General features: G+C 50.1%; 1 protein-coding gene across 1 annotated transcript; it reads right to left on the reverse strand.

Annotated features, from left to right (window-relative positions):
* Positions 1-6,723: 6,723 nt before the first annotated feature.
* DHH (desert hedgehog signaling molecule) lies at positions 6,724-13,922 on the reverse strand. The gene is made up of 3 exons (XM_079775691.1): positions 13,366-13,922; positions 10,446-10,707; positions 6,724-10,175 (listed from the first exon to the last, which is right to left on the reverse strand). The coding sequence occupies exons 1-3, from the start codon at positions 13,666-13,668 to the stop codon at positions 9,550-9,552; spliced, it is 1,191 nt and encodes a 396-aa protein (XP_079631817.1). The 5' UTR covers positions 13,669-13,922; the 3' UTR covers positions 6,724-9,549.
* Positions 13,923-14,333: the final 411 nt, after the last annotated feature.

Below are 14,333 nucleotides of genomic sequence, written 5' to 3' on the forward strand. Positions count from 1 at the left end.
TTACTTCCTCCTTCCTTCAATCACCATTATGTCCTTTCAAGCCTACAAATACAAATATTTCCTGAAACTGTCTTTCCCCCCTCCCCCCCATAATCCTCACCCAGGATATGGTTTTTATAAATTGAGTTTGTTAACGCATAAACAACAACATTGAAACCTGTAAGGAATTTTTGTGAGTTTATTTGAGCCAAACTGTTGACATATGCCGGGAAGCAGAACCTCAAGAAATTGAGATAATACTCCGTTTGGCGGGTTACATTTGTATTTATACATTGCAATCAAAGGAGGGACATAGGTGGGTTACATGAAATTCATTGGTGATAGATTAAGGAGGTGGGATAAAGCAAAGCGGGGGTGGGGGGGCAACCCCTGGGAGTGGATAAAAAGTAAAATGATGGACACATACTTAGGTGGATGCAGGAACAATTAACATGATAATGAAGGAATTTGTGGTATCTGTCCTGGCGCCCAGCACATTTGGTTGTGCCCCAGGGGCTCCAGAAAAAGGGAAGTTACTAGTTACCCAGACATTTCAAGGTTATGTTATCATGGATGCAAAAAGACAGATAGGCTCAGTTAAGGTAAAGGTTGACCTTGTCAGTGAAGATACCGGCCTAGGATGTAACTGCCCACCATAAGTGCTTTTAGTTAAAGTTTAATTTCAGACCATCCTTTGTGGTTACTTTAGGTCTCTGAGTTTGCAAGACGGCCATGCAGGCCTCCCCTGAGCTTGACAGGTCAGCATGTGGCCCTTTTCATCCACACGTTTTTTTGTTTGTTTGTTTGTATTTTAAATGTTTTTTTTTCTTTAACTATATTTTATTGATTTTTTACAGAGAGGAAGAGAGAGGGATAGAGAGTTAGAAACATCGATCAGCTGCCTCTTGCACACCCCCTACCGGGGATGTGCCCGCAACCAAGGTACATGCCCTTGACCGGAATCGAACCTGAGACCCTTGAGTCCGCAGGCCGACTCTCTATCCACTGAGCCAAACCGGTTTCGGCTCATCCACAAGTTTTAAAGAGAGAGAGGAAGGCCCTAGCCGGTTTGGATCAGTGGATAGAGCATTGGCCCACAGACTGAAGGGTCCCGGGTTCAATTCTGGTCAAGGGCATGTACCTTGATTGCAGGTTTGATCCCTAATACAAGGCATGCAGGAGGGAGCTGATCAATGTTTCTTTCTCATCGATGTTTCTATTTCTCTATCCCTCTCCCTTCCTCTCTCTCTAAAAATCAATAAACACATTTAAATAAATAAATAAATAAATAAATAAATAAATAAATAGAGGAAGGGAGAGAAAGAGAAAAAAAAAATCCATGTGAAATAAAAAAAAAAAAAGAAAAAGAAAAATCCATGTGAGAGAGAAACATTGATTGGCTGCCTCCAGTACGTGCCCCAACAGGAGTTGGAACCTGCCACCTAGGTAATCAAGCTCACAACCTTTTGGTGTGTGGGACAACAATCCAACCAAGTGAGCCACCCAGCCAGGGTCTGAAATTGCAATTGCCCTTTCTTTCTATATCCACTGCCACCTCTTTCTATCAGCCAATATCATCTCTTACCTGCACTACTGCATTATCTTTTTGCCTACTCTCTTCCTTGGACTCACTGACTCCCCTTTTTTTTATTTTTTTAAAAATATATTTTTATTGATTTTTTACAGAGAGGAAGGGAGAGGGATAGAGAGTTAGAAACATTGATGAGAGAGAAACATCCACCAGCTGCCTCCTGCACACCCCCTACTGGGGATGTGCCTGCAACCACGGTACATGCGCTTGACCGGAATCGAACCTGGGACCTTTCAGTCCGCAGGCCGACGCTCTATCCACTGAGCCAAACCAGTCAGGGCTCCCCTTTATTTATATATATTATTGATTTCAGAGAGAAAGGGAGGAGAGACAGAAACATCAATGATGAGAGAGAATCATCGATAGGCTGCCTCTTGCACGCCCCCTACTGGGGATTAAGCCCACAACCCGGCACGTGCCCTTGACCAGAATCGAACCCCCAGACCCTTCAGTCTGCAGGCCAATGCTCTATCCACTGAGCCAAACTGGTCAGGGCCCCACTGACTCCCTTTTGATACACTCTCCACTCAACATTTAAAGAGATCTATCTATCTATCTATCTATCTATCTATCTATCTATCTATCTATCTATTTATTTATTTTTAATCTTTATGGTTGAAAGTATTATATATGTCCTCTTTTTTTCTCCCATTGACCCCTTATAGCCCGCCCCCACACCTGGCCTCCACCACCCTATTGTCTGTGTCCGTGGGTTATAAATATATACATACAAGTTCTTTGATTGGCCTCTTCCCACCCCCCACCCACCTGCCTTCTAAAGGGATCTTTTTTAAAAAATAATTCTTTATTGTTGAAAGTATTACATTGACCCCCTTTTTTCCCCCATTGACCCCCTCCAGCCTGCCCCCACCTCACCACCCCACTGTCTGTGTCCATGGGCCATGCATATACGCATAGGAGGGCCTTGGTTGATTACCTGCCACCCACCCACTCTCCCCCACCTTCCCTGAGATTCTGCACTCTGTTCCATGCCTCCATATCTCTGTATCCACTCCATTCATTTGTTTATTTTGTTACTTAGATTCCACATATGTGTGAGATCATGTGATACTTGTCTTTCTCTGACTCACTTATTTCACTTAGCATGATACTCTCCAGGTCTAAAGGGATCTTTTTAAAACCTGAAATTGATCAGCTACTCCTCCAAGCTAAAACCTAATTAATTTAATTCATTTAAATGACTGCCTGTTTCTCTAGAAATATATTTAAAAATCCTTAGCATAGTACAGTGACTATTAGTACTTGCTAAGGCTTAGTAAATATTTCTTGAAGGGAGGGAGTCAAGTTTCTGGACCTGGGAGGAACTTCCCTGTACCTTTGTGTATTAATTCTGCCTCACCTGTCTAAATCTCAGAGCACCTCCTTATTTCCAACCTCTTAGAAGCACCTCTGTGTAGCCTCTGGCATTTCTTACAAAGTGATTTCCTCAAGGTCACACAGCTGGTGCAAAAGCACCAAATAGAATATACAGCCCTATTGTTCTTAACTGTCAATCACAGTTAAGTGAGAAGCAATCACAGTTTAAAAATGACAACCACTAGTATGATGCTTGATCCTCCCTCAACACTCCCACCAAGTTTCTAGGTCTTGGGATAGAGAGTCTTTCAAAGATAAAAGAAATCCACCTCCTCACCACCACCCCCAAAGAAGTCCCTTCATCTTTAGATGATTCTAATGGTTATCAAAAATTAGACATTTCAAAGTATAATCTATCCTAGCCAGTTTATCAAAGGATAGAGAGAATGAGAGAAAGGAGGCTGTGTGTGTGAGAAACCCACAATCTCCTTGTGGTGGCCCTGAGGTGATTTGAGCCAGCTGCCTCCAAGAGAAAAGGAAGGTGGGTGACTTTGGCTTCAGCTTAGTTCAGGGAGAGATTCATAAAATATAGTCTCAAATATTCTACAAGATACCATAGACTAGCCAGGGACTAGAACAAGGAAGGGATGTGTGTGGAGGAAATGAGATTAATCTCAGCTCAAATGTTGGGTAGAATCCCAGCTGCTGCAGCTGCTGAGGGCTTAACCAGCTGTTCTCTGGGCAGCTGCAATATTCAACCCAGACCTGGCTCTCAGGGTGGCAGCTCTGTCTCAGGTTAGGGCCATCAGCTCCAATCTAAGCCAAGACGCTGCTGAAAGAATCGCTGGAAAGCAAGAGAGAATAGGAAAAAAAAGAGGGGGAAAAAAAAAGTCCTCAATTTCAAGGACTTTTGTTTGGACACCATGCAGTATGAAATGAGACAACTGTGTTCTTAGGATATGTAGTCCCAAAGAGAAAAGTTGAGAGATGGTTTGGGTTTCAGAGAGAAGCAAAGCCAGGGCTAGAGATATCACCTTCAATTCTGTTCCTATCCTCTCCTGTCCTGCTTAAATATCCCTACACTGTCCCCCACCATCTGCTCCCATAACACATTCTGGGTGGGGATGGGGCCTTTCCTACTTGTAATCAGAACTAGCAACATTCACATGCTCAGATAAGGATCAACTTACTGAGGGATAAAGACAATCCAAAAAGGCTGCCCACTTGCCAATCTCCTTTTTCACATGTAAGTTTGACTTTTTTTTTTCTCCTCACCTGCTTCAAATCCTACAGTTGCTTTTCATCTTCAGGACAAAATTTGAAAAACCTTGAAGTACATCACATATCTCTCTCGCTATACTAAACTTGTCAATGCTCCTCAGATTCACTTTACCCTTGCTCCCCTACTCCAGGCCTTTGCACACACTGTTCCCTCTGCTTGAACAACTCTTACACATATTTCAGGTCTCAGTTTAAATGTCACTTCTCATCTCTTCCATCACACTCAGCAACCTCCTAACCACCTATGCCTGTCTCACCAGATGAACTGTAAGAGCTGTGCTTGACTTTACTGTCTTATCCCTATGGCACAGCATAACATTTGGCACATTATAGGAACTCAGTAAGACCTTATTAAAGATAGCCCCCCTCTCATGGGAGAGGTTCATTTGTATACATATATGTATATCAAGTCATATTTAGAGACAATAATAGGGAGAGGGTTTGAATGTGCTAATTAGCCACAAAATCCTCCATAGGGAAATACCCTGACCAGCCATAGCTACCTTCCCATAGACAACTTCCTCAAAGAAAGCTTCCCCCAATATAGCAGGGACCACGAAAGCACAGTCAGGAGTAAACATGTCAAGGAGGGTCTGGGTCACAACCACTCATTATTCAAGCAGCGTTGATTATTTTCACTAAGACCCTGTCTTAGCCCTGGCCTCTCCTGACTTCAAACATTTCTGGAAGCTTGTATTATTAGTCTGCTAGGGCTGCCATACAAAATGCCATAAACTGGGTGGCTTAGACATCAAACATTTATTTTCTCACAGTTTTGGAGGCTAGGAAAGTTTAAGATCGAGGTTCCAGCCAGTTTGGTTCTGGTGAGAGCTCTCTTCCTGGTCTGCAGACAGCCACTTTCTCACTGTTGTCCCGGCACGGCCTTTCCTGTGTGCATGTGAAAGGGAAAGGAAGCTCTTCTTTTAAGGCCATTAATCCAATCAGTCCAGGACACCACTGTTATAACCTCATTTGACCTTAATTACTTTCTTAGAGGCCCCATTACCAAATACAGCCACATAGGCATTAGAGTTTCAACATAATTTGCGGAGGACACATACATGAAGTCCATAACAAAGCTCAAGTCCCCTCTTTTTTTAATCCAAAAAGAGCTGAGAGTCTTCTTATGCTTTCTGTGTTGGTGTACCAGCCTGCATGCATTCCTGCCAGAAACCTGTACCTATGTATATATCTTCTTACCTGGTAGCTAGGTAGATTTATCTAGGGAAGCTAGCTATCCAGGCAGGAGGAAGAAGAGCCAATGAAAATGAGAGAGAAGTAACTGTGAGAAAGCTAGGACGGATTAGTGACTCAAGAAGAAAATGAGGAAGAGTCAAAAACAATTTAAGACCCATAGGATGTGGCCCCATCCATCAAGGCAGTCTTATTTCTTATTATTCCTGTTCCAGTTCCACCAGTTACTGCCAACAGTCACTTAGCAAGTGACTTAAACCCCTCTTTGCCTCAGTTTCCTCATCTGTAATACAATCTTATAGAGTTATTGTGAGGATTACATAAGAATGCATATAAAGCCCTAGCCAGCTTGGCTCAGTGGATAGAGCGTCAGCCTACAGACTGAAGGGTCCCAGGTTCGATTCCAGCCAAGGGCACATGCCTGGGTTGTGGGCTTGAACCCCAGTAGGGGGTGTGCAGGAGGTGGCCGATCAATGATTCTCTCTCATCCTTGATGTTTCTATCTCTCTCTCCTTCTCCCTTCCTCTCTGAAATCAATAAAGAAATATTTTTTAAATATATTTTATTTTATTTATTTTTTTAAAATATATTTTATTGATTTTTTACAGAGAGGAAGGGAGAGGGATAGAGAGGTAGAAACATCAATGAGAGAGAAACATTGATCAGCTGCCTCCTGCACACCTCCTACTGGGGATGTGCCCGCAACCAAGGTACATGCCCTTGACCGGAATCGAACCTGGGACCTTTCAGTCCGCAGGCCGACACTCTATCCACTGAGCCAAACCGGTTAGAGCAAGAAATATATATATTTTTTTAAAGAAGGTATATAAAGTGCCAGAACAGGGCCTGGCAAGTCATAAATGATCAGGAAACATTAGCTACGTATAGTTATATTTCCCTATCTCCTGCTCTAATCAGTTTGCTCATCTTCATCCCAGATTCCAAGTCCTTGCTCACATGGTTACTTCTGCCTGAAATGCCCTTTCTGGTCTCCTCCACCTACACATATTTCCGTATCCTATTTCTCCACAAGCTCCTTTGTACTAATATGACATTTAGGGCCCATTCAACTCACCCTGACAAACTAACAATGCTGCTGTAGTAGTTAACCATCATATACCTTTAGGTGTACTCCTACAGGGGAAGAAGCTGTTTCTTAAGCTTTTGTGTGTTTTCCAGTGTTTTACACAGTGCTACACTGCAGATGTTCAGGAAATCCTGCCTCAAAAAAGAAAAGGGGTTGGGGGGGTGGGGTGAGAGAAGGTCTGGATTCGGAGCAATAAAAAAGTCACCTAATCTTGAAACAAGAGTACTTTTAATTATATTTTTGTTCTAAAACAAACCCAGATGTGTCACAGTGCCTTCTGAAGAAAGGAGTGTTATGAAATCAAATAATTATAGGAGCAGCAACCCCATGAAAAAATTTTGGGAACCATTGATAATGCTTCTGGAGGAGTGGTAAGAGGAGAAGCAGAGAGGCACCAGAAGCAGCAAAGGGAGTGAGATATGGATGCAGAACACAGAAAACATGTACTGAGTGCCTGCTCCACACTACGCATATCCCCTGATCTTGTCCACTGTCTTGTCAGGGAGGCATCATTGTCTCCAGGTTGGCCTGACTCCCAGGCCGTGCCCTTTCCCCAATCCTCATTACCTGTTTTGTTTATGAAAGAGGTATTGCAATTGGAGATGTGGTAGGGCCAAGTGAATATGCCCTCTGAGCCAGCTTCCTGGAGATGCTATACTTTGCTGCTTCCAGGCAGATGATGGATTTTTTTTTTTTTCTGGAAGCTGGAGGGCCTCCAGAGGACAGGGATAAATAGGGATGGAAGCAGTGTGTGTGTGTGTGTGTGTGTGAGAGAGAGAGAGAGAGAGAGAGAGAGAGAGAGAGAGAGAGATGAGCCTCAGGCCTCCAGCTTGGGCTGACAGGATGTAGTTTAAGGGAAACCTTGTCCCCGGATATCCTCCTGCCCAACTTCTTAAGGTGCTAGGAATCATCACCATTATGGTTTTATGGCTTAAGAGCTTGTTACAAGGGGCCCATCATTGAAAGACTACTTAGTGTATCAGATTAATCATTACCTGAAGTGACATGACTGGAGGGCATCAGGATCTGATAGAGGGCAACAAGGACAGGTTTAAAAACACAGTAGTAAAACTTCCAGTTCATTTCTGAGGTGCCACTAGGCACCTGGTGTAGACTGAGGGAAGGTGGGTCGAAGGGCACTAAAGATACACAGCTGCTTCCAAAAGTTGCCTTTATCAAGGACCACCTGCAAATCTAAGTATGCTTTCACCTCTAGAAATTGACTCAAGGGTCACAAGAGTGAAGGAGATGAAGGGGCAATTTGGATAAGCATGGACATCTGGACTACTACAGACTAAACTCTACCTCCAGCTTCCAGGACCCAGAGCTAAATCAGGCAGGAGAGATGCATTAACGCCACAGTTTGGAAGGGCATCCTCCAAGACAGGCAGGAGGGCTCCTCGCTAGCCTCTAACACACATGGCTCAGCCCCAGCAGCTTAACAAAGCCCCAAGCCTCACGTACCATTTCTTCCTCCTGCAAAAAGGCTTCTTTGCGCAGGTCCAATCCACCCATTCCAGTGGAACCGTGGTAATTTCCGACTACGCGGGAGTTCAGCGCTCTTAACGCTGGCTTTGGTTCAAGGGTCAACTGTATATAGTTCTTTTCTTTGGTCTAGAAGGGAACTGATTCTGAGGACCACCAGAGGGCGGTGTATAGCAGGGACCTGGCTTCTGGGAGGACACCGCTGCTACAGGGAAGGGCGGGCTTCCGGTGATACCACCCACCCCTGACCATCCCCCAGGCCCTAGAAACACCCTTTCCAGTGCAGTCCAACTTCCTCAGAGCTTCCGTGGCTAACTCAGGGGCACCTGCCTGCATGGATTCTAGGTGTCTGCTGTGTTGGAAGCTATAGGTTCTGGAAACACTCAGGCCAAGGAAACAGAGCCAGCAATAATGAGAGGAGAGAGAAACAGTGGAGGAAGCCGGTAGAAACAACCAGGACAGGAGAGCAGGAAGGGCGCTTGGGTTGTAATACCCATATGCCCTTGTTTGGAGCGCCGATCTCCCCCCATACATCAGGGCTGAGGTGGGTCTCCGCCCTCATCCTCGCAGCCCTTCTGAAGGAATAGGTTTCAGCCTTCTTCTGTCTGGATGCTTGTCTTGACCAAGAGTGTGGGGGGGGGACTATCAGTTATGACTTAGCTAGGAATTCCCACGGGTCACCAGTTGGTCTAATGACATCTCAGAAAAACACGTGGGTTCCATCCAGACCCCATACCAGGGTAGGAGGTGGCTAGGCTGATGCATGGCCTTGAGAGAGGGACCAGGACTAGAGGTTAACAATAGGGGAGCAGAATTCTTTGAGTATCAGTACCCACAATGGCCTCATCCCCACCGGAACGGAACCCCTATGAACGGAGAAAGAACATGCTGGGGCCTTCTCACTCCCTGGACAATTCTGGCCCCTGCATCAGCTGGTAGGCACCTTACTGGCAGAATGCTGTCCTCTCTGGGTGGGAGAAGGAACAAACAGCCTAGAGAAGGGCACAACTTTTTTCGTCTCTTGATAATCGATTAGGACACCCTCCCACCCCCAGGAGGAAGCAGGACTGGAAGACCTACTGGGGAAGGAGGGATGAAAGGTATTGATTCTGGGTGTGTCCTCTTTCTCCCCCCTCTGGAGGTGAATCACCCTCGAAGTAGAGATATTTTCCAATAATCTCCCGGAAACTTTCCCTTTATTAGCCCACCTGCAGGAAAATGTCAGACGTCAGACTGACTGGCTGTGTAAGACAGTGTTAACGCCGTGTCTGTGCCCCAGCCCCTCAATCTTGCCAGGCTGGGCAAGCACATCATTATATTATGATTTTATAAATAGAAAATAAAATTATCGGGTGGGACTGGGGCACTGGGGAAGAAGAGGCGAAAGAGTCTTTGTCAAGGAGTACCCACCATCAATCCCACCTACCTAGGACCTGGGAGCGCCTCTTCAGTAGGAGGTTGCCCCTAAACTAGGCAGTCCCGCATCGCCTCCATTTTTCTCCCTTTTCCTCCCTCCCTCCCGCCCAATCAACATCATTCGCTGCCCACATCCCTAGATCTCAGCCCCCACGCCCCGGTTCCGGCGGGCGCCTCGAGGTTACTAAGTCCAGAAGGCTCAGCCCAGCAGCTCCTCCGCCAACCAGTAGAGGAACCGGGAGTACCAGTGCATGCCCGTGGGCTGGACCGCCCCTCCGGGGAGCAGCGCCCCCAGCGCGTGCAGCAGGCGCAAAGGAGCGAAGGCGCGGTGTGCCCACTGGTGACTCTCCAGAACCGCATAGCACGAGGCTAGGACGTCGTTGACCAGCAGCGTCCCGTGCGCCGTGAGCGGCGCGAACACGCCCACGGCTTCCTCTCGGGCCACACGGGCCACGCGCGCCGGCCGCAGCGCGTCCCCGCCGGGCGCCAGCACCGAGTCCCCTGCGCGCAGCCGGCGCGCGAACACCGGGGCGAAGTCGCCTGGCGCGGGCGCTGGCCCTCGAGCGGCGAACACCAGGTGCCAGGGTGTGAGCAACAGCTTGCGAGGGGGCCTCTCGGTCTCCACAGCCACAAAAGAGGCGCGGCGCTGCAAGTCCCGGTCCAAGAAGAGCAGCACCGGCGTGGGCACCACCCGGCCTGCGGAGTCTGCCGCCAGCACCCAGTCTCCGCGGTGCAGTTCCCGCAGCCCCTTCCGCTCGCCACTCCGCAGGCGCACAGTGGCATTTCCCGGAAAACAGCCGCCTGCCCGGACCGCCAGTGAGTTATCTGCAGGGAACAAGCATGGAGAGGGTTAGATGGAAGTCCAGTGGTTCCAGAATGTTAGTACAGGTTCTTCAAGATGTGGGTCAAGCCCCGCGCAGACCTCAGCGGTCCCAGGACAACTGCAAGTTCCCAGGGGTCTGGCCTCAACCTGGGCAGAAATGGAAGGGTGGCTTATGACACGAACAGCCACCTTGGTCTCCCCTAGACTTGCAACAGGGCTGTGCAGCCTCAGTTTCCCTTTGGGAGGAACTCACCACCCACCCCCTACTGTACCGGCTTTGACCGACACGTGGACGTGGTTGCGGGACTCGTAGTACACCCAGTCGAAGCCGGCTTCCACGGCCAGGCGCGCCAGCAGCCCATACTTATTGCGGTCGCGGTCAGACGTGGTGATGTCCAAGGCACGGCCTTCGTAGTGCAGTGAGTCCTGAGCATGGTGGCCGTCCTCATCCCAGCCCTCAGTCACCCGCAGGCGCACTCCTGGCCACATGTTCATCACAGCAATGGCCAGCGCGTTCACTCGCTCCTTACATCGCTGTCGGGAATAAAGGAGTCAGTCTCCGCATTACCACTCCCACCACCATGGGGGCAAAAGCGACTTGAACGGGAGGGTAGATTCTTCTGCTTCCAATCCCCGCTCCATTTCCTCTCAGCTTTTGGGTGCCCTGGGCAAGTGAGACTCTGCATAGGTGTAGTCGCCTATCTGCACTCCCTTTTCAAAGCACCGTTGGAGAACTGTGGGGTCACGTCTGAGTTTGAGACAGGAGGCGCCTACATCTAGCTCTTTCCCTATTTTTAATGTTGGCTCCTCACCCCAACTCATTCTGGGACTTCAGCTCAACCTGGGAGAAAGCAAGGTTTAGAGGGCGGGTGGAAGCTTGGTCAGGGTGGGGTGGAACAGCCCGACTCCCCGAGAGGAGCTTCTGTTGGCTGGCCCCCACCGCACGCCCCGGCTGCCCTCCCTCCGCCTGATTCATCTTTTGTTTCGTTGCCTTCCCTGGCACCGGGCATCGCTTCCTTCCTTCCTTCCTCCTCCTCCTTTCGGCCCCTAGCATTAACCCCTTCAGAGTGCGACTGCCCCCCACAGAGGTGCCCTAGCGGAGCCGTGCGGGATCCAGGCTGCTGGAAAAAGGGCTGGGGTGGCGGGGGCCGCACGAAGTACAATGGCCATTCTCCGGGATGACTTAACCAAGCGAGAATCCCGGGCCGAGGCCGGGGACCCGCCGGGAGAAGCGGACTCAGCAGCTCCATCCACAAAGGCGCTTTTCAGCCACCCCGGCTCCGGGAGAGGAAAGGGCAGAAAGCCGCGCCCCCTATCCCTGCTCCGGCCGGCCAGTCCCCTCCCCCAGCGCGGCCAGACCTCCGGGTTCCAGCTCAGGCTCTGCCAGCGCTGAAAGCTGCCATCTCTCCATCTCTGGCCGGAGAGGCGTGGGAGTAGCACCTGAGAACAGCCGGAGCCGCCCTTGTGTGGATCTGGGGGGCCCCCTGCAGGGTGGGAGTGGAGAGAAGGGAAAGCAGCAGCGGCTGGAAGCCTGCACCCGGGGGAGTGAGACCACGGTTATCTTGGCCGCTCCGTTCTGGGAGCCGGAGACCTTGGCGCGCACCATAGCGCGGACCCGGCGGGAGGAGGCGCAGAGAGGACAGCTTCCTTTTCTTCTTCTCTCCGACCTCTCACCTTGGACTTGGTTTTCTCCTAACTGCCAGAGGGACACTTTCCCCCTGCCCTTCTTGCTGAGTCTTCTACACCTCCGCAGGGTTGGAGAGGAGGGGAGGGGAAAGACAGAAAAAGTGGTAACTCCTTCCAACTTTTTGTCGTTTTGTCCCTTAAGGCGGCCCGAGGCCTTGACCTGCGGGGGCAGCAGCCCAGTGCAGAACCAACTCAATGGAGGCCTTTTGTAGCCAGGGTGTGGGAGATAAGCAGGACCCAAAGGGTTCCCAAGCCTGTCAGAGACCCTCCTGGGTCTGTCCCTTATTCTGCCCACTCTGCTGCAGGTGGCAGCCAGAGGAAGCATTCCATGACCAAGAAGGAAAGGAGTGACCCTTCCCAATCTCTGGGTGAAAGAAGGGATTCTTTCTCCCCTAGACAGGTTTTCCTAACAAAGTAACCTGGAAAACTATTGCAATTAATCAGAGGAAATCCGTACCCCTCCCTCTCCCCCCACCTCCCCACTCCATACACAATTAGGTGGTGTAATGGAAAGTGTATAGGACTTAGAATCAGGAGTCCTGAATTCTAGTCCCAGCCATGTCACTAATTAGTTTTAAGACTTTGATTAAATCACTTTTCCTCCTGGGGCCTAGCTCTCACTGTAAAATGGGAGGTGGGGTGATGGTGGAAGAATGTGACCTCCAAATTTCCTTCCAGTTCCAACGTTTGAGATCATTGGCCAGAGGGGGTCCTTCTCTCCCAAAGCATTACTCACCTCACCCTAGGTTGGTTAGTTCTGATCTGCCCCAGATGCTCAATACGTGGTAGTTGAATTTATTTTATGTTTTAAATTCCAACAAAAGCCCCTGAAATAAACTGGGCTTGAGGGACACAGGAACCCTTTGATTCTCAGGTGGGTCCCTCTGTTCTTCTGATTGAGTACTGCTTTTCACCTCAAGACAGCCGTTTAGACTGGAATAACCTTGCCCCAGTTCTAGGATGCCTCCCCTATGCCAGAGACAATTCCTACCCAGCCCCTCCTTCAGGTAGATGGCCCGGTGACCTGACTCTTGGCCACCTTTTCTCAGCCTCCTTCAGTCTTCTTGGCTCACAGAGATTTTCCAAAATCAGGTCAGAAGCCAGGCGAAGGGCATAGCTTTCTGTCTACTGCCTAGCCAGCTCCTGGCCCCCAGCTCACCCCAGCCCTTCCTGCCTGGCTCGGTAGCTGACCCCCGGTCCACGCCTCAGCCATTTCCCGTCTCGCCTGCCGCCATCCCCCTTTCCCCGCCCTCGCCTTCGAAGTCTCTCCCAGCTTCACTCTCACTAGTCCCTCCTTCCTCTCCCCATCCAAGTCTCTCCCAGTTCGGATCTCTCCTGACCACTCAGTCCAGGCAGCAGAACTTTTATTTTGGGGAGGAGTGGGGTGGAGGAAGTTCTTTGAGATTAAGGTCTCTAGAGATGAAGCCCAGTTCACTCGCCGGGGCTGCAATAGAAAGTAGAGAAGTTGGCAGTGCCCTGGCGCAGGTGAGGAGAGTCCCACCTTACCTCGGTCATCAGGCGGTCTGCGCCACTGTTCTCTTCATCTTTGAAGATGATGTCAGGATTGTAGTTGGGCACCAGGTCCCGGAAGCGCTCGGAGCCCCTGGCAACCCTACCTTCGGCTGGCCCACTGGCGCCCAGGGTCCGTTCGGGCACGCTGGGCACAAATTGCTTGTAGAGCAGCGGCACAAGCTGCTTGCGCACGTAGCGGCGCCGGCCAACCGGCCCCCGGCCCGGCCCGCAGCTCTGGGCTGGCAGCGTCAGAAGTGCCAAGCAGCACAGGAGCACCAGACTGGCCAGCAGCGCCATGGATGCAGCGGACTCGGGCCAAAAGGGAACGTTCTTATTCTTACCAGCTCGCCTGGCAGTTGGGCATTCCCCGGCACCAGAGAGCGCAGCAGGCAGAACTGCCCCAGAGTGCCCTAGAGCTCTTGTGGCTCTACGCACCTGGCTGCCGCTAGCTCTGCCTACATGCCCCCAGGGGTTCTGTAACCTGCTACAGACGGGCCATCATAGCAGGGAAGTGGGGTCGTGGGTGACTGCCAGCTCAGCCTGGCTCTGTCGCCAGGCTCCGGCGCTGCCACAATGCCCGGGCTCCGCCTTAAGTGGCCCCCTGACCCCGCCCCCCGCCCAGGACCGGCCCGCCCACTACCACCAGGGCGGGGGCTCTAGCCGGTCACCACTGGTCCAGTTTGAGATTAAGGTGTGTCCCATCCTGGAAACCAGGTGGTTACTTGCCTAGGAAACCCTAGCAGCTTTACAGTCCTTGGCTGTCTGGTTAAGCATCCTTCTAGCTCCCAGTCTGTGCTTGGTACCAAACCATCCTCCTCTGATATTTGCATTGGATCTTTGCTCTCCCAAAGCCTACCCTGGCAGGCCATGTCCTCTGCTACTATCCGGAAATATTGGTTTCAGTTCCTGCCCAAAGTCAACCATGCTCTTTGGGCATACAACCAGAGCCTCCCTTGTCTGTC

Source organism: Cnephaeus nilssonii (genome assembly GCF_951640355.1).
Source record: "Cnephaeus nilssonii genome assembly, chromosome: 6".
Lineage (NCBI taxonomy): Eukaryota > Metazoa > Chordata > Mammalia > Chiroptera > Vespertilionidae > Cnephaeus > Cnephaeus nilssonii.

Excerpts from the sequence above, each read along its gene's own strand:
- DHH (XM_079775691.1), bottom strand. The coding sequence starts at position 13,668 with ATGGCGCTGCTGGCCAGTCTGGTGCTCCTGTGCTGCTTGGCACTTCTG. Across the intron at positions 10,708-13,365 it reads CAGACCGCCTGATGACCGAG|CGATGTAAGGAGCGAGTGAA; the intron begins GTAAGGTGGGAC and ends TATTCCCGACAG. Across the intron at positions 10,176-10,445 it reads CCACGTGTCGGTCAAAGCCG|ATAACTCACTGGCGGTCCGG; the intron begins GTACAGTAGGGG and ends TGTTCCCTGCAG.